Source organism: Oncorhynchus clarkii, chromosome 14 (genome assembly GCF_045791955.1).
Source record: "Oncorhynchus clarkii lewisi isolate Uvic-CL-2024 chromosome 14, UVic_Ocla_1.0, whole genome shotgun sequence".
Lineage (NCBI taxonomy): Eukaryota > Metazoa > Chordata > Actinopteri > Salmoniformes > Salmonidae > Oncorhynchus > Oncorhynchus clarkii.
The window spans coordinates 40,016,829-40,036,664 of NC_092160.1; the positions used below are offsets into that span (position 1 = coordinate 40,016,829).

General features: G+C 43.6%; 1 protein-coding gene across 1 annotated transcript in view; it reads left to right on the forward strand.

The window, feature by feature from the left end:
- Nucleotides 1-19,836, forward strand: part of LOC139366104 (vascular endothelial growth factor receptor 3-like) — a 196,729-nt gene that overhangs the window by 109,892 nt on the left and 67,001 nt on the right. The window contains exons 11-13 of the mRNA XM_071103203.1: nucleotides 11,540-11,675; nucleotides 16,920-17,028; nucleotides 18,385-18,515. Of these exons, the coding sequence (XP_070959304.1) occupies nucleotides 11,540-11,675; nucleotides 16,920-17,028; nucleotides 18,385-18,515 (376 nt within the window). The remainder of the gene's footprint in view (nucleotides 1-11,539; nucleotides 11,676-16,919; nucleotides 17,029-18,384; nucleotides 18,516-19,836) is intronic.

Consider the following 19,836-nt stretch of genomic DNA (forward strand, 5'->3'; position numbering starts at 1 on the left):
GAACAGTAGTAACATCAGCCAGTAGAACAGTAATAACATCAGCCAGTAGAACAGTAGTAACATCAGCCAGTAGAACAGTAGTAACATCAGCCAGTAGAACAGTAGTAACAGCAGCCAGTAGAACAGTAGAACATCAGCCAGTAGAACAGTAGTAACATCAGCCAGTAGAACAGTAGAACATCAGCCAGTAGAACAGTAGTAACATCAGCCAGTAGAACAGTAGTAACATCAGCCAGTAGAACAGTAGAACATCAGCCAGTAGATAGTAGTAACACCAGTCAGTAGAACAGTAGTAACATCAGCCAGTAGAACAGTAGTAACATCAGCCAGTAGAACAGTAGTAACATCAGCCAGTAGAACAGTAGTAACATCAGCCAGTAGAACAGTAGTAACATCAGCCAGTAGAACAGTAATAACATCAGCCACTAGATAGTAGAATAGTAGAACATCAGCCAGTAGAACAGTAGTAACATCAGCCAGTAGAACAGTAGTAGCATCAGCCAGTAGAACAGTAGTAACATCAGCCAGTAAAACAGTAGTAACATCAGCCAGTAGAACAGTAGTAACATCAGTCAGTAGAACAGTAGTAACATCAGCCAGTAGAACAGTAGTAACACCAGCCACTAGATAGTAGAACAGTAGTAACATCAGTCAGTAGAACAGTAGTAACATCAGCCAGTAGAACAGTAGTAACATCAGCCAGTAGAACAGTAGTAACATCAGCCAGTAGAACAGTAATAACATCAGCCAGTAGAACAGTAGTAACATCAGCCAGGAGAACAGTAGTAACATCAGTCAGTAGAACAGTAGTAACATCAGCCAGTAGAACAGTAGTAACATCAGTCAGTAGAACAGTAATAACATCAGCCAGTAGAACAGTAGTAACATCAGTCAGTAGAACAGTAGTAACATCAGCCAGTAGATAGTAGAACAGTAGAACAGTAGTAACATCAGCCAGTAGAACAGTAGTAACATAAGTTAGTAGAACAGTAGAACATCAGCCAGTAGAACAGTAGAACATCAGCCAGTAGAACATCAGCCAGTAGAACAGTAGAACATCAGCCAGTAGAACAGTAGTAACATCAGCCAGTAGATAGTAGAACAGTAGAACAGTAGTAACATCAGCCAGTAGAATAGTAGTAACATCAGTTAGTAGAACAGTAGAACATCAGCCAGTAGAACAGTAGAACATCAGCCAGTAGAACATCAGCCAGTAGAACAGTAGAACATCAGCCAGTAGAACAGTAGTAACATCAGCCAGTAGATAGTAGAACAGTAGAACAGTAGTAATATCAGCCAGTAGAACAGTAGTAACATCAGTTAGTAGAACAGTAGAACATCAGCCAGTAGAACAGTAGAACATCAGCCAGTAGAACATCAGCCAGTAGAACAGTAGAACATCAGCCAGTAGAACATCAGCCAGTAGAACAGTAGAACATCAGCCAGTAGACAGTAGAACATCAGCCAGTAGACAGTAGAACATCAAACCAGTAGAACAGTAGAACATCAGCCAGTAGAACATCAGCCAGTAGAACAGTAGAACATCAGCCAGTAGACAGTAGAACAGTAGTAACATCAGCCAGTAGAACAGTAGAACATCAGCCAGTAGAACAGTAGAACATCAGCCAGTAGAACATCAGCCAGTAGAACAGTAGAACATCAGCCAGTAGAACATCAGCCAGTAGAACAGTAGAACATCAATCAGTAGACAGTAGAACATCAGCCAGTAGACAGTAGAACATCAGCCAGTAGAACATCAGCCAGTAGATAGTAGAACAGTAGTAACATCAGCCAGTAGAACAGTAGTAACATCAGCCAGTAGAACAGTAGTAACATCAGCCAGTAGAACAGTAATAACATCAGCCAGTAGAACAGTAGTAACATCAGCCAGTAGAACAGTAGTAACATCAGCCAGTAGAACAGTAGTAACAGCAGCCAGTAGAACAGTAGAACATCAGCCAGTAGAACAGTAGTAACATCAGCCAGTAGAACAGTAGAACATCAGCCAGTAGAACAGTAGTAACATCAGCCAGTAGAACAGTAGTAACATCAGCCAGTAGAACAGTAGAACATCAGCCAGTAGACAGTAGTAACACCAGTCAGTAGAACAGTAGTAACATCAGCCAGTAGAACAGTAGTAACATCAGCCAGTAGAACAGTAGTAACATCAGCCAGTAGAACAGTAGTAACATCAGCCAGTAGAACAGTAGTAACATCAGCCAGTAGAACAGTAATAACATCAGCCACTAGATAGTAGAATAGTAGAACATCAGCCAGTAGAACAGTAGTAACATCAGCCAGTAGAACAGTAGTAGCATCAGCCAGTAGAACAGTAGTAACATCAGCCAGTAAAACAGTAGTAACATCAGCCAGTAGAACAGTAGTAACATCAGTCAGTAGAACAGTAGTAACATCAGCCAGTAGAACAGTAGTAACACCAGCCACTAGATAGTAGAACAGTAGTAACATCAGTCAGTAGAACAGTAGTAACATCAGCCAGTAGAACAGTAGTAACATCAGCCAGTAGAACAGTAGTAACATCAGCCAGTAGAACAGTAATAACATCAGCCAGTAGAACAGTAGTAACATCAGCCAGGAGAACAGTAGTAACATCAGTCAGTAGAACAGTAGTAACATCAGCCAGTAGAACAGTAGTAACATCAGTCAGTAGAACAGTAATAACATCAGCCAGTAGAACAGTAGTAACATCAGTCAGTAGAACAGTAGTAACATCAGCCAGTAGATAGTAGAACAGTAGAACAGTAGTAACATCAGCCAGTAGAACAGTAGTAACATAAGTTAGTAGAACAGTAGAACATCAGCCAGTAGAACAGTAGAACATCAGCCAGTAGAACATCAGCCAGTAGAACAGTAGAACATCAGCCAGTAGAACAGTAGTAACATCAGCCAGTAGATAGTAGAACAGTAGAACAGTAGTAACATCAGCCAGTAGAATAGTAGTAACATCAGTTAGTAGAACAGTAGAACATCAGCCAGTAGAACAGTAGAACATCAGCCAGTAGAACATCAGCCAGTAGAACAGTAGAACATCAGCCAGTAGAACAGTAGTAACATCAGCCAGTAGATAGTAGAACAGTAGAACAGTAGTAATATCAGCCAGTAGAACAGTAGTAACATCAGTTAGTAGAACAGTAGAACATCAGCCAGTAGAACAGTAGAACATCAGCCAGTAGAACATCAGCCAGTAGAACAGTAGAACATCAGCCAGTAGAACATCAGCCAGTAGAACAGTAGAACATCAGCCAGTAGACAGTAGAACATCAGCCAGTAGACAGTAGAACATCAAACCAGTAGAACAGTAGAACATCAGCCAGTAGAACATCAGCCAGTAGAACAGTAGAACATCAGCCAGTAGACAGTAGAACAGTAGTAACATCAGCCAGTAGAACAGTAGAACATCAGCCAGTAGAACAGTAGAACATCAGCCAGTAGAACATCAGCCAGTAGAACAGTAGAACATCAGCCAGTAGAACATCAGCCAGTAGAACAGTAGAACATCAATCAGTAGACAGTAGAACATCAGCCAGTAGACAGTAGAACATCAGCCAGTAGAACATCAGCCAGTAGAACAGTAGAACATCAGCCGGTAGATAGTAGTCATTTCTGCTGTGTGATAACAAATGGTGGCCATTCAACATGTAGAAGTGGATAGAAAATGACGTCCAATGTTCTGTGGTCAGAAGTGATAGTTCAGCCACCTGCTGCTACTTACCCTTCATCAGTGTGTAGCAGGGGGGATGGAGAGGAGAGGAGATGAGAGGAGAGAGGAGAGGAGCAGGGGGCATGGAGAGGAGAGGAGAGGAGAGAGGAGCAGGGGGGATGGAGAGGAGAGAGGAGCAGGGGGGATGGAGAGGAGAGGAGAGGAGAGGGGAGCAGGGGGATGGAGAGGAGAGGAAAGAGGAGCAGGGGGGATGGAGAGGAGAGGAGAGGAGAGGGGAGCAGGGGGATGGAGAGGAGAGGAAAGAGGAGCAGGGGGGATGGAGAGGAGAGAGGAGCAGGGGGATGGAGAGTAGAGGAGAGAGGAGCAGGGGGATGGAAAGGAGAGGAGAGAGGAGCAGGGGGGATGGAGAGGAGAGGAGAGGAGCAGGGGGGATGGAGAGGAGAGGAGAGGAGAGGAGAGGAGAGGAGAGGAGAGGAGAGGAGAGGAGAGGAGAGGAGAGGAGAGGGGAGCAGGGGGATGGAGAGGAGAGGAAAGAGGAGCAGGGGGAAAGGGTAGAGGGAGCGATATACAGTATGTAGAAAATGGTGGTTGACATGATTCCTTAGTTATACTGCTGAACACACAAAGGAATCTCAGACACATCTTCATAACACACAATCACACAACACACACAGACACACACTCACACACACACACACACACACACACAGACACACAGACACACACTCACAAACACACACTCACATCTCAGAGTTCCTCCTCATCAGGGAGTCCTCAATCGTACATCCTGACACACACACAACTTCACTGACCTGTGTGTGTGTGTGTGTGTGTGTGTGTGTGTGTGTGTGTGTGTGTGTGTGTGTGTGTGTGTGTGTGTGTGTGTGTGTGTGTGTGTGTGTGTGTGTGTGTGTGTGTGTGTGTGTGTGTGTGTGTGTGTGTGTGCGTGTGTGTGTGCGTGTGTGTGTGTGTTTTTATCGCTTTGGTACAATTTTCACAAGTTTGTGGTTCATTTTCACAACTCTGATCAAATGCAGCCAGTCGTTCATTCTGTTATTATTCATTAATTTGGATTGTAAACATCTTTCACCACACAACCATTGATTCAAAATATATACGTTTATTGTGAAATGTAATGACAACATTGTTTTAATCACCAAAACACAACATAATGATATATTTTCAGTGTAGTCGTTTTAGCTACCAGTTAATCCAATAGCAAACAATGCAACATACACAACATGACCAAAAGTATGTGGACACCTGCTCTTCCAACATCTCTGGTCCCCCCTTTGCTGCTATAACAGCCTCCACTCTTCTGGGAAGGCTTTCCACTAGATGTTGGAACATTGCTGCTATAACAGCCTCCACTCTTCTGGGAAGGCTTTCCACTAGATGTTGGAACATTGCTGCTATAACAGCCTCCACTCTTCTGGGAAGGCTTTCCACTAGATGTTGGAACATTGCTGCTATAACAGCCTCTACTCTTCTGGGAAGGCTTTCCACTAGATGTTGGAACATTGCTGCTATAACAGCCTCCACTCTCCTGGGAAGGCTTTCCACTAGATGTTGGAACATTGCTGCTATAACAGCCTCCACTCTTCTGGGAAGGCTTTCCCCTAGATGTTGGAACATTGCTGCTATAACAGCCTCCACTCTTCTGGGAAGGCTTTCCACTAGATGTTGGAACATTGCTGCTATAACAGCCTCAACTCTCCTGGGAAGGCTTTCCACTAGATGTTGGAACATTGCTGCTATAACAGCCTCCACTCTCCTGGGAAGGCTTTCCACTAGATGTTGGAACATTGCTGCTATAACAGCCTCCACTCTTCTGGGAAGGCTTTCCACTAGATGTTGGAACATTAACGCAGGGACTTGCTTCCATTCAGCCACAAGAGCGTTAGGGAGGTCGGGCTCTGATGTTGGGGGTGATGAGGCCTGGCTCGCAGTCGGCGTTCCAATTCATCCCAAAGGTGTTCAATGGGGTTGAGGTCAGGGCTCTGTGCAGGCCAGTCAAGTACTTCTACACCGAACTTGACAAACCATTTCTGTATGGACCTCGCATTGTGCACGGGAGCATTGTCATGCTGAAACAGGATAGGGCCTTCCCCAAACTGTGGCCACAAAGTTGGAAGCACAGAATCCTCTAGAATGTCATTGTATTCTGTAGCGTTAAGATTTCCCTTCGTTGGAACTAAGGGGCCCGGACCATGAAAAACAGCCCCAGACCATTATTCCTCCTCCACCAAACTTTACAGTTGGCACTATGCATTGGGGCAGGTAGCGTTCTCCTGGCATCCGCCAAACCCAGATTCACCCGTTGGACAGCCAGATGGTCAAGCGTGATTCTTTACTCCAGAGAACGCGTTTCCACTGCTCCAGAGTCCAATGGCGGTGAACTCTACACCACTCACACTTGTGTACTGCTGCTCTGCCATGAAAACCCATTTCATGAACCTCCCCACTAACAATTACTGTACTGACGTTGCTTCCAGAGGCAGTTTGAAACTCGATAGTGAGTGTTGACACCCGAGGACAGACGATTTTTGTGAGCTTGTGTGGCCAACCACTTCACGGCTGAGCCGCTGTTGCTCCTGGACATTTCCACTTCACAGTAACAGCACGTTTGAGATTGCATGGCTGTGTGCTCGATTTTATACACCTGTCAGCAACGTGTGTGGCTGAAAAATAATCCACTAATTTGAGGGGGAGTCCACATACATTTGTATGTATAATGTACATGTTTAAAATCACCCTTAGAATTGCTCAAAGTAGTATTCCGCAGTACTGTAAATTAGAGTAGACCATTTTCACATCTGGCAATACACCCCAACAAAATTACAGAAAATCTATATTTACCTAAAATCAGGGATTTCCTCGTTGTCTGATTCATTTTCAGTATCAGAGAGAGTCAACATGACACCCCAGAAAGTCGTCCTTCCCAACATGTTCAGTTCTTCATGAGATCTTTCCAAAAGAGCCACAGTAGAAAAAAATATCCACACACACTGAGCAGTTCATGTTATAGACAGAGACATGCTACATGGCAGACCAATCAGAACTCAACTCTCGGCATGTCCAGCCCATAAATTATCTCAGCCAATCAGAGATAGCGGAAGGTTTCCTGTATTTTTTCATGGCTAAAATCGTAATTTAACAATTGTATTCGTATTTACAGATGGCATCTCACTTTGTTATTAAGGCACATGAAAGTTCATATGTTCGAGCATATGAACTTTCATGTCTTCTTTATCGAAATGGGTTCTCTCTTTGGCCAAAGAAAACGCATTTCGACAAAGAAAACATTTAAAAACGCTCCTGTGAAGTTGTGGCCTGCGACATACGCCTTAGTTCTTGAAACGGATCACATATGACTGTAAATGTAATGGTAAAGCCTAGAGAATATCCTGCAGACGTTTTTCTTGGCGAAATGTTCTCATGACAGTCAATCTTTTCAGATTGGGGAGAACTAATCTGCAGCCTCTGCCATGGTAAGACCTCGGTTTAGCGCATGGTCCTCTGCTGTCTACCTCTCTGACAGGACCCATACCCACCTCTCTGACAGGACCCATGCCCACCTCTCTGACAGGACCCATACCCACCTCTCTGACAGGACCCATTACCCACCTCTCTGCTGTCTGCCTCCCTCTCTCTGATGTCTACCTCTCTGACAGGACCCATACCCACCTCTCTGACCGGCTCCTTGTCCAGGAGCTCTTGGGTTTCTTCCTCTCCCTCTTGCTGTCTCTCTTCCTCTCCCTCTTGCTGTCTCTCTTCCTCTCCCTCTTGCTGTCTCTCTTCCTCTCCCTCTTGCTGTCTCTCTTCCTCTCCCTCTTGCTGTCGCTCTTCCTCTCCCTCTTGCTGTCTCTCTTCCTCTCCCTCTTGCGGTCTCTCTTCCTCTCCCTCTTGCTGTCTCTCTTCCTCTCCCTCTTGCTGTCTCTCTTCCTCTCCCTCTTGCTGTCTCTCTTCCTCTCCCTCTTGCGGTCTCTCTTCCTCTCCCTCTTGCTGTCTCTCTTCCTCTCCCTCTTGCTGTCTCTCTTCCTCTCCCTCTTGCTGTCTCTCTTCCTCTCCCTCTTGCTGTCTCTCTTCCTCTCCCTCTTGCTGTCTCTCTTCCTCTTCCTCTTGCTGTCTCTCTTCCTCTCCCTCTTGCTGTCTCTCTTCCTCTCCCTCTTGCTGTCTCTCTTCCTCTCCCTCTTGCTGTCGCTCTTCCTCTCCCTCTTGCTGTCTCTCTTCCTCTCCCTCTTGCTGTCTCTCTTCCTCTCCCTCTTGCGGTCTCTCTTCCTCTCCCTCTTGCTGTCTCTCTTCCTCTCCCTCTTGCTGTCTCTCTTCCTCTCCCTCTTGCTGTCTCTCTTCCTCTCCCTCTTGCTGCCTCTCTTCCTCTCCCTCTTGCTGTCGCTCTTCCTCTCCCTCTTGCTGTCTCTCTGCTCCATGTCAAGTGAGCACTATGTGAAATCAATTAGCAATAATGAGGTGAAATCAATTACCCGTAATGAGTAGTCATTATGCGTGGTTATTATGTATCATACATGTCATTTACATGTTTATACTTTACAAACACATTTTGTTTCTTTAGTTCTCCAAATCCATATAGAGTAGACCAACCAGTTTAACATCTATAGGTTAACCAAACGGTTAATTGGTTAACCATTGAGCTCAGTTGGATTTAGTGATGACAATATAAAATGAGATGAAATGAAAAGTATTGTGAGCATTGCATTGTGAAAGGTATTTCGAGAGGAAACACCGATTAGATTCTGGTGAAAATGTGAATGTGTGATTGTTTTTTGTACTCAACTGAAAATGTGCTTAAAAGTTGTTTTTAGTTTTTAGTTTTAAAAACTCAGCCTTTTTGATGATCTTTGTACTAAGAGTTGTGAAATGTGACCACATACTTGTGAAAATAGTACCAAAGAGACAACAGAAACCCTGTAACGTAGGCCTATACCATGCCAGTCACAACACCAGCGTTCTTCACAAGGTAACACCACATCTTTAGGGTCGGCAGACCTCAGTCGTTGGTAATGAATCCGATTGTTTTCTGTGCTTCGTACACATTACAAACGCGCCCCGTTTCCCTCCAAAAGGACTCATAATAGTGTTTCTAATTTCATGTCTCATTGGAGCTGCGGTTCGTTTTCACACATTTTGGTTATGATACAAATGCTCTGCATTTCATTGCTTATCATTTACACTGTAGAAAAATGGTCTCTCCTTTGAATGTGAGGCGCGTCGCTCCGCTCGTGGTTCACATGTATCGCTGAGGGGGTGTCATCAGTGAAACATTCAACATATCCTTCCACAAGGACACAAAGGGCACCATATTCCCTGTGTGTCTCATAGATGATTGTCTCGTAGATGATTGTCTCAGAGATGTGTCTCATAGATGATTGTCTCGTAGATGATTGTCTCGTAGATGATTGTTTCAGATGATTGTCTCGTAGATGATTGTCTCAGATGATTGTCTCGTAGATGATTGTCTCGTAGATGATTGTCTCGTAGATGATTGTCTCGTAGATGATTGTCTCGTAGATGATTGTCTCAGATGATTGTCTCAGATGATTGTCTCAGATGATTGTCTCGTAGATGATTGTCTCGTAGATGATTGTCTCGTAGATGATTGTCTTATAGATGATTGTCTCATAGATGATTGTCTCGTAGATGATTGTCTCAGCGATGAGTGTCTCGTAGATGATTGTCTCATAGATGATTGTCTCAGAGATGTGTCTCATAGATGATTGTCTCATAGATGATTGTCTTATAGATGATTGTCTCATAGATGATTGTCTCATAGATGATTGTCACATAGATGTGTCTCATAGATGATTGTCTCATAGATGATTGTCTCGTAGATGATTGTCTCGTAGATGATTGTCTCATAGATGATTGTCTCATAGATGATTGTCTCATAGATGATTGCCTCATAGATGATTGTCTCGTAGATGATTGTCTCATAGATGATTGTCTCATAGATGATTGTCTCATAGATGATTGTCTCGTAGATGATTGTCTCATAGATGATTGTCTCATAGATGATTGTCTCGTAGATGATTGTCTCATAGATGATTGTCTCGTAGATGATTGTCTCATAGATGATTGTCTCGTAGATGATTGTCTCGTAGATGATTGTCTCATAGATGATTGTCTCATAGATGTGTCTCATAGATGATTATCTCATAGATGATTGTCTTATAGATGATTGTCTCATAGATGATTGTCTCGTAGATGATTGTCTCGTAGATGATTGTCTCATAGATGATTGTCTCATAGATGTGAGGCGCGTCGCTCCGCTCGTGGTTCACATGTATCGCTGAGGGGGTGTCATCAGTGAAACATTCAACATATCCTTCCACAAGGACACAAAGGGCACCATATTCCCTGTGTGTCTCGTAGATGATTGTCTCGTAGATGATTGTCTCAGAGATGTGTCTCATAGATGATTGTCTCGTAGATGATTGTCTCGTAGATGATTGTCTCAGATGATTGTCTCGTAGATGATTGTCTCAGATGATTGTCTCGTAGATGATTGTCTCGTAGATGATTGTCTCGTAGATGATTGTCTCGTAGATTATTGTCTCGTAGATGATTGTCTCAGATGATTGTCTCAGATGATTGTCTCAGATGATTGTCTCGTAGATGATTGTCTCGTAGATGATTGTCTCGTAGATGATTGTCTCGTAGATGATTGTCTCATAGATGATTGTCTCGTAGATGATTGTCTCAGAGATGAGTGTCTCGTAGATGATTGTCTCATAGATGATTGTCTCAGAGATGTGTCTCATAGATGATTGTCTCATAGATGATTGTCTTATAGATGATTGTCTCATAGATGATTGTCTCATAGATGATTGTCTCATAGATGTGTCTCATAGATGATTGTCTCGTAGATGATTGTCTCGTAGATGATTGTCTCGTAGATGATTGTCTCATAGATGATTGTCTCATAGATGATTGTCTCATAGATGATTGCCTCATAGATGATTGTCTCGTAGATGATTGTCTCATAGATGATTGTCTCATAGATGATTGTCTCATAGATGATCGTCTCGTAGATGATTGTCTCGTAGATGATTGTGTCGTAGATGATTGTGTCGTAGATGATTGTGTCATTGATGATTGTCTCGTAGATGATTGTCTCGTAGATGATTGTCTTATTCATGATTGTCTCGTAGATGATTGTCTCGTAGATGATTGTCTCGTAGATGATTGTCTCGTAGACGTCCTGTTTGATGTTGATGTGCTTCTGTTTTCTCCTCTTCTTACTCCACCATCACAGCACACTATGCATGGCAATCACTGAAACAAGACCTGTGTCACAAACAGCAGATTCCCTATGTAGTGCCCTCCTTTTGATCACATAGTGCACTAGGTAGGGAAACAGGGTGCCATTTGGGCCCTGGTCAAAGGATACGTTGGATGGTTTTCTGACAGCTGATTTATTGAGGAAAGTTACCAGCAATGACTGTGATGTGTGGTGGTCTTTACTTAGCTGAATGCGCTAACTGTAAGTGGATGAGAGAGTCTGGTAAATGACAGACCATGTAAACGTATGGAAAGGTCTGGAACATTGGATGGTTCCCCAAATGCTATTGGTTTAGTCCTGTTCTGTTCTACACCGAGGACCACATCGCTCCGTCATCCTCTGAGGGTTTCTTTGTGCTTTGAAATTGATTTAAATTCTACACATTTTTTTACCTAAAAATCTGTCAAGCAATCTGTCAAGCAAGCATCAATCCTAAAAGTAGTGCACTATATAGGGAATAGGGTGCCAGCCCTGGTCTAAAGTAGTGCACTATATAGGGGATAGGGTGCCTACGGGCCGTGGTGAAAGACTATGTTGTTGTGTTTTGTGTTTTGTAGGAGTCGGCGGGACCGTAAAGGGCGTAGCGACAGCGTCTCAGACTGTCAGAACTGGCAGGACCTGGACTCACAGAACACCGTTAATAAAATAGAAAACATCGAGACGTCAGTCGAAGTGGTGGACGGGAGGCAGAAGGTTGGTTCTCACTCCCTAAACAAAAGTTTACACCGTTTAACAATACTGCAAATGTTGTCTGAATGTTATCTGAATGTTACCTGAACGTTACCTGAACGTTACCTGAATGTTTAATCATGACAGCGTTAGTACATTATTCTATCATTCTGATCAAGTATCTCAGAGAAAGAGACAATGTTAGATCTCTGAGGACAAATGTTATCTGAATGTTGAATCATAACCATGCTATTATATTATTGTTGCCTATAATTTTGATCAAGTTTCCAATTAGGATTTAGTAGGTAGTAGATTTATTAGGTTGCTTTCAGTTTTAAACTGAATCGTACACCAATTTACAATCATAGATTGATGATTTAATAAAGCTTTAGTATCTCATAGATAGAACAGGAAGATAGTCCCTTAACCTAGTTGGCAGAACAACTCTTTATACAGTGGGGAGAACAAGTATTTGATACACTGCCGATTTAGCAGGTTTTCCTACTTACAAAGCATGTAGAGGTCTGTAATTTTTATCATAGGTACACTTCAACTGTGAGAGACGGAATCTAAAACAAAAATCCAGGAAATCACATTGTATGATTTTTAAGTAATTAATTTGCATTTTATTGCATGACATAAGCATTTGATACATCAGAAAAGCAGAACTTAATATTTGGTACAGAAACCTTTGTTTGCAATTACAGAGATCATACGTTTCCTGTAGTTCTTGACCAGGTTTGCACACACTGCAGCAGGGATTTTGGCCCACTTCTCCATACAGACCTTCTCCAGATCCTTCATGTTTCGGGGCTGTCGCTGGGCAATACGGACTTTCAGCTCCCTCCAAAGATTTTCTATTGGGTTCAGGTCTGGAGACTGGCTAGGCCACTCCAGGACCTTGAGATGCTTTTTACGGAGCCACCCCTTAGTTGCCCTGGCTGTGTGTTTCGGGTCGTTGTCATGTTGGAAGACCCAGCCACGACCCATCTTCAATGCTCTTACTGAGGGAAGGAGGTTATTGGCCAAGATCTCACGACACATGGCCCCATCCATCCTCCCCTCAATACGGTGCAGTCATCCTGTCCCCTTTGCAGAAAAGCATCCCCAAAGAATGATGTTTCCACCTCCATGCTTCACGGTTGGGATGGTGTTCTTGGGGTTGTACTCATCCTTCTTCTTCCTCCAAACACGGCGAGTGGAGTTTAGACCAAAAAGCTCTATTTTTGTCTCATCAGACCACATGACCTTCTCCCATTCCTCCTCTGGATCTTCCAGATGGTCATTGGCAAACTTCAGACGGGCCTGGACATGCGCTGGCTTGAGCAGGGGGACCTTGCGTGCGCTGCAGGATTTTAATCCATGACGGCATAGTGTGTTACTAATGGTTTTCTTTGAGACTGTGGTCCCAGCTCTCTTCAGGTCATTGACCAGGTCCTGCCGTGTAATTCTGGGCTGATCCCTCACCTTCCTCATGATCATTGATGGCCCACGAGGTGAGATCTTGCATGGAGCCCCAGACCGAGGGTGATTGACCGTCATCTTGAACTTCTTCCATTTTCTAATAATTGCGCCAACAGTTGTTGCCTTCTCACCAAGCTGCTTACCTATTGTCCTGTAGCCCATCCCAGCCTTGTGCAGGTCTACAATTTTATCCCTGATGTCCTTACACAGCTCTCTGATCTTGGCCATTGTGGAGAGGTTGGAGTCTGTTTGATTGAGTGTGTGGACAGGTGCAGTTAATACAGGTAATGAGTGGAGAACAGGAGGGCTTGTTAAAGAAAAACTAACAGGTCTATGAGAGCCAGATTTCTTACTGGTTGGTAGGTGATCAAATACTTATGTCATGCAATAAAATGCAAATGAATTACTTAAAAATCATACAATGATATTTTCTGGATTTTTGTTTTAGATTCCATCTCTCACAGTTGAAGTGTACCTATGATAAAAAATTACAGACCTCTACATGCTTTGTAAGTAGGAAAACCTGCAAAATTGGCAGTGAATCAAATACTTGTTTTTAGTGTCCTGTGTGACAGTATTTCTACCTAAGTGTCCTGTGTGACAGTATTTCTACCTAAGTGTCCTGGGTGACAGTATTTCTACCTAAGTGTCCTGTGTGACAGTATTTCTACCTAAGTGTCCTGGGTGACAGTATTTCTACCTAAGTGTCCTGGGTGACAGTATTTCTACCTAAATGTCCTGGGTGACAGTATTTCTACCTAAGTGTCCTGTGTGGCAGTATTTCTTACTAAGTGTCCTGTGTGACAGTATTTCTATCTAAGTGTCCCAAACAGTGTCCTGGGTGACAGTATTTCTACCTAAGTGTCCTGGGTGACAGTATTTCTACCTAAGTGTCCCAAACAGTGTCCTGGGTGACAGAGAAGAGAGGGCAAGTGTTCCATTTCCACCTCAGAAATATTTTGAACCCTCTTCCTGAGCACACTTCCTGAGGGGAATGGGACTACACACACACACACACACACACACACACACACACACACACACACACACACACACACACACACACACACACACACACACACACACGCAAATGCACACACAGCACACTTCCTGTTGTGGGTCACACCTGTGAGGTCAGTTCCTGTTGTGAGGGAGTGGCAGGCGTGGCAGCGGAAAGGTTTGAGTCACGTCAATTTCTATAGAAGAGACCGTGTTCTCATCAACCAGCAGAACACAGCCACACCAGGACAATAAGAGACAGAGTAGCATGGAATCAACCAGGACAACCAGGACAACAAGAGCCAGAATAGCATGGAATCAACCAGGGCAACCAGAGTCAGAGTAGCATGGAAACAACCAGGACAGCCAGAGTCAGAGTAGCATGGAAACAACCAGGACAACCAGAGTCAGAGTAGCATGGAATCAACCAGGACAACCAGAGACAGAGTAGCATGGAATCAACCAGGACAACCAGAGCCAGAGTAGCATGGAAACAACCAGGACAACCAGGACAACCAGAGTCAGAGTAGCATGGAATCAACCAGGACAACCAGAGTCAGAGTAGCATGGAATCAACCAGGACAACCAGGACAACAAGAGCCAGAGTAGCATGGAATCAACCAGGACAACCAGAGTCAGAGTAGCATGGAATCAACCAGGACAACCAGAGTCAGAGTAGCATGGAAACAACCAGGACAACCAGGACAACAAGAGCCGGAGTAGCATGGAAACAACCAGGACAACCAGAGTCAGAGTAGCATGGAATCAACCAGGACAACCAGAGTCAGAGTAGCATGGAATCAACCAGGACAACCAGGACAACAAGAGCCAGAATAGCATGGAATCAACCAGGGCAACCAGAGTCAGAGTAGCATGGAATCAACCAGGACAACCAGGACAACAAGAGCCAGAGTAGCATGGAATCAACCAGGACAACCAGAGTCAGAGTAGCATGGAAACAACCAGGACAACCAGAGTCAGAGTAGCATGGGGACAACCAGGACAACCAGGACAACAAGAGCCAGAGTAGCATGGAATCAACCAGGACAACCAGAGTCAGAGTAGCATGGAAACAACCAGGACAACCAGAGTCAGAGTAGCATGGAAACAACCAGGACAACCAGAGTCAGAGTAGCATGGAATCAACCAGGACAACCAGAGTCAGAGTAGCATGGAAACAACCAGGACAACCAGAGTCAGAGTAGCATGGAAACAACCAGGACAACCAGGACAACAAGAGCCGGAGTAGCATGGAAACAACCAGGACAACCAGAGTCAGAGTAGCATGGAATCAACCAGGACAACCAGGACAACAAGAGCCAGAGTAGCATGGAAACAACCAGGACAGCATGGACAACCAGAGTCAGAGTAGCATGGAAACAACCAGGACAACCAGAGTCAGAGTAGCATGGAATCAACCAGGACAACCAGAGCCAGAGTAGCATGGAAACAACCAGGACAGCATGGACAACCAGAGTCAGAGTAGCATGGAAACAACCAGGACAACCAGAGTCAGAGTAGCATGGAATCAACCAGGACCACTAGGACAATAAGAGTCAGAGTAGCATGGAAACAACCAGGACCACTAGGACAATAAGAGTCAGAGTAGCATGGAATCAACCAGGACCACTAGGACAATAAGAGTCAGAGTATCATGGAATCAACAAGGACAGCCAAAGTCAGAGTAGCATGGAATCAACCAGGACAGCATGGACAACCAGAGTCAGAGTAGCATGGAAACAACCAGGACAACCAGAGTCAGAGTAGCATGGAATCAACCAGGACCACTAGGACAATAAGAGTCAGAGTAGCATGGAAACAACCAGGACCACTAGGACAATAAGAGTCAGAGTAGCATGGAATCAACCAGGACCACTAGGACAATAAGAGTCAGAGTAGCATGGAATCAACAAGGACAGCCAGGACAACCAAAGTCAGAGTAGCATGGAATCAACCAGAACAACCAGGACAACCAGTAGCATGGAAACAACCAGGACAGCCAGGACAACCAGGACAACCAGAACAACCAGGACAACCAGAGTCAGAGTAGCATGGAAACAACCAGGACAACCAGGACAACCAGAGTCAGAGTAGCATGGAAACAACCAGGACAACCAGGACAGCCAGGACACCCAGGACAACCAGGACAACCAGAGTCAGAGTAGATACTAGTGGATTGAGTGTGGATTCCAGGTCAGGGGTCAAAGTCCCAGTCAGTTGTCTAGTAAAAAACACGTCAACACATGATAAAACATTAGAAGCTTCTTCCTTTCCTGTTCAGCACTTTCAATGTAATAGTACATTTATTTAGTATGAAAACCATGTTTGTATTGAAACCTGTCTTCCTCTAGATAGTCAGCAGGCTGGTGATGCAGAACACTTGTCTTTTTAAATGTTTATATTCTCCTCACCTCCCCTTCCCTCCCTCTCCTCCCCTCCCCTTCCCTCTCTCTCCTCTCACCTCTCCTCCCCTCTCCTTCTTCCCTCCCTCTCCTCTCTCTCTCTCCTCTCCCTCCCTCCCTCCCTCCCTCTCCTCTCCTCTCCTCTCCTCTCCTCTCCTCTCCTCTCCTCTCTCCTCTCCCCCTCCCTCCCCTCTCCTCCCCCCCTCGCTCCCTCCCCTCTCCTATCCTCCCTCCCTCCCTCCTCTCCTCCCACCCTCTCTCTCCTCCCTCCCCCTCCCTCCCCTCTCTCCTCTCCTCTCCTCCCTCCCGCCTCCCCCTCCCCTCTCCTCCCTCTCCTCTCCTCTCCTCTCCTCTCCTCTCTCCTTCTTCTCTCCTCTCCCTCCCCCCCTCCTCTCCTCTCTAGATAGTCAGCAGACTGGTGATCCAGAATGCCAGTGTATCAGTCATGTATAAATGTACTGCTAACAACAAAGTGGGTAAAGACCAGAAGCTGATATACTTCTATGTGACCAGTGAGTATTTCAACGTATTACCTTCTCTTGGTTTAGCATACAAAGTACTGTACAGTATTATGCACTGTACTGTATATACATGAATAAGTACTGTACAGTAATATGCACTATAATGTATATACATTAATAAGTCCTGTACAGTAATATGCACTATACTGTATATACATTAATAAGTACTGTACAGTAATATGCATTATACTGTATATACATGAATAAGTACTGAACAGTAATATGCACTATACTGTATATACATTAATAAGTACTGTACAGTACTATGCACTATACCTTATATACATTAATAAGTACTGTACAGTACTATGCATTATACCGTATATACATTAATAAGTACTGTACAGTAATATGCATTTTACCGTATATAGATTAATAAGTACTGTACAGTAATATGCATTATACTGTATATAGATTAATAAGTACTGTACAGTAATATGCATTATACTGTATATAGATGAATAAGTACTGTACAGTAATATGCACTATACTGTATATACATTAATAAGTACTGTACAGTAATATGCACTATACTGTATATACATTAATAAGTACTGTACAGTAATATGCACTATACTGTATATACATGAATAAGTACTGAACAGTAATATGCACTATACTGTATATACATGAATAAGTACTGTACAGTGATATGCACTATACTCTATATACATTAATAAGTACTGTACAGTAATATGCATTATACTGTATATACATTAATAAGTCCTGTACAGTAATATGCACTATACTGTATATACAGTAATAAGTACTGTACAGTAATATGCACTATACTCTATATACATTAATAAGAACTATACAGTAATATACATTATACTGTATATACATTAATAAGTCCTGTACAGTAATGTGCACTATACTGTATATACATTAATAAGTACTGTACAGTAATATGCACTATACTGTATATACATGAATAAGTACTGAACAGTAATATGCACTATACTGTATATACATGAATAAGTACTGAACAGTAATATGCACTATACTGTATATACATGAATAAGTACTGTACAGTGATATGCACTATACTCTATATACATGAATAAGTACTGTACAGTAATATGCATTATACTGTATATAGATTAATAAGTACTGTACAGTAATATGCACTATACTGTATATACATGAATAAGTACTGTACAGTAATATGCATTATACTCTATATACATTAATAAGTAGATCTGCCGTTTTGTAATAGTAGTACTAGTAGTTTGTGTAGTAGTTTAAAAACAACAACATTTTGAACCATAGAGCCCTCAAAATCATAACAAAAACATCTCTCTAACTTTCCTAATCCCCTCCCTCCCCCCTCCCTCCCTCCTCCAGCTATCCCAGAAGGGTTCAGTGTAGAGCTGGGTCCGTCTGAGGAACCTCTGGAGCAGGAGGAGGTGTCGCTAAGCTGCATCGCTGACAACTACACCTACGAACAGCTCACCTGGTACAGACTGGACCCGCAGGTAACAGCTCACCTGGTACAGACTGGACCTGCAGGTAACTGTTTAATTGATCCAGACTGGACCCGCAGGTAACAGCTCACCTGGTACAGACTGAACCCGCAGGTAACAGCTCACATGGTACAGACTGGACCCGCACGTAACAGCTCACATGGTACAGACTGGACCCACAGGTAACAGCTCACCTGGTACAGACTGGACCCGCAGGTAACAGCTCACATGGTACAGACTTGACCCACAGGTAACAGCTCACCTGGTACAGACTGGACCCGCAGGTAACAGCTCACCTGGTACAGACTGGACCTGCAGGTAACTGTTTAATTGGTCCAGACTGGACCCGCAGGTAACAGCTCACCTGGTACAGACTGGACCCACAGGTAACAGCTCACCTGGTACAGACTGGACCCGTAGGTAACAGCTCACCTGGTACAGACTGGACCCGCAGATAACTGTTTAATTGATCCAGACTGGACTCTCTCTTTCTCTCTCTGTCTCTCTCTCTCTCTCTCCAAGGGGCTTTATTGGCATGGGAAACATGTGTTAACATTGTTATACAAAAGTGAAATAAACAATAAAAATTAACAGTAAACATTACACATACAGAAGTTTCAAAACAATAAAGACATTACAAATGTCATATTATATATATACAGTGTTTTAACAATGTACAAATGGTTAAAGGACACAAGATAAAATAAATAAGCATAAATATGGGTTGTATTTACAATGGTGTGTGTTCTTCACTGGTTGCCCTTTTCTCGTGGCAACAGGTCACAAATCTTGCTGCTGTGATGGCACACTGTGGAATTTCACTCAGTAGATATGGGAGTTTATCAAAATTAGATTTGTTTTCGAATTCTTTGTGGATCTGTGTAATCTGAGGGAAATATGTCTCTCTAATATGGTCATACATTGGGCAGGAGGTTAGGAAGTGCAGCTCAGTTTCCACCTCATTTTGTGGGCAGTGAGCACAAAGCCTGTCTTCTCTTGAGAGCCATGTCTGCCTACGGCGGCCTTTCTCAATACCAAGGCTATGCTCACTGAGTCTGTACATAGTCAAAGCTTTCCTTAATTTTGGGTCAGTCACAGTGGTCAGGTATTCTGACACTGTGTACTCTCTGTTTAGGGCCAAATAGCATTCTAGTTGCTCTGTTTTTTTGTTAACTCTTTCTAATGTGTCAAGTAATTATCTTTTTGTTTTCTCATGATTTGGTTGGGTCTAATTGTGCTGCTGTCCTAGGGCTCTGTGGGGTGTGTTTGTGTTTGTGAACAGAGCCCCAGGACCAGCTTGCTTAGGGGACTCTTCTCCAGGTTCATCTCTCTG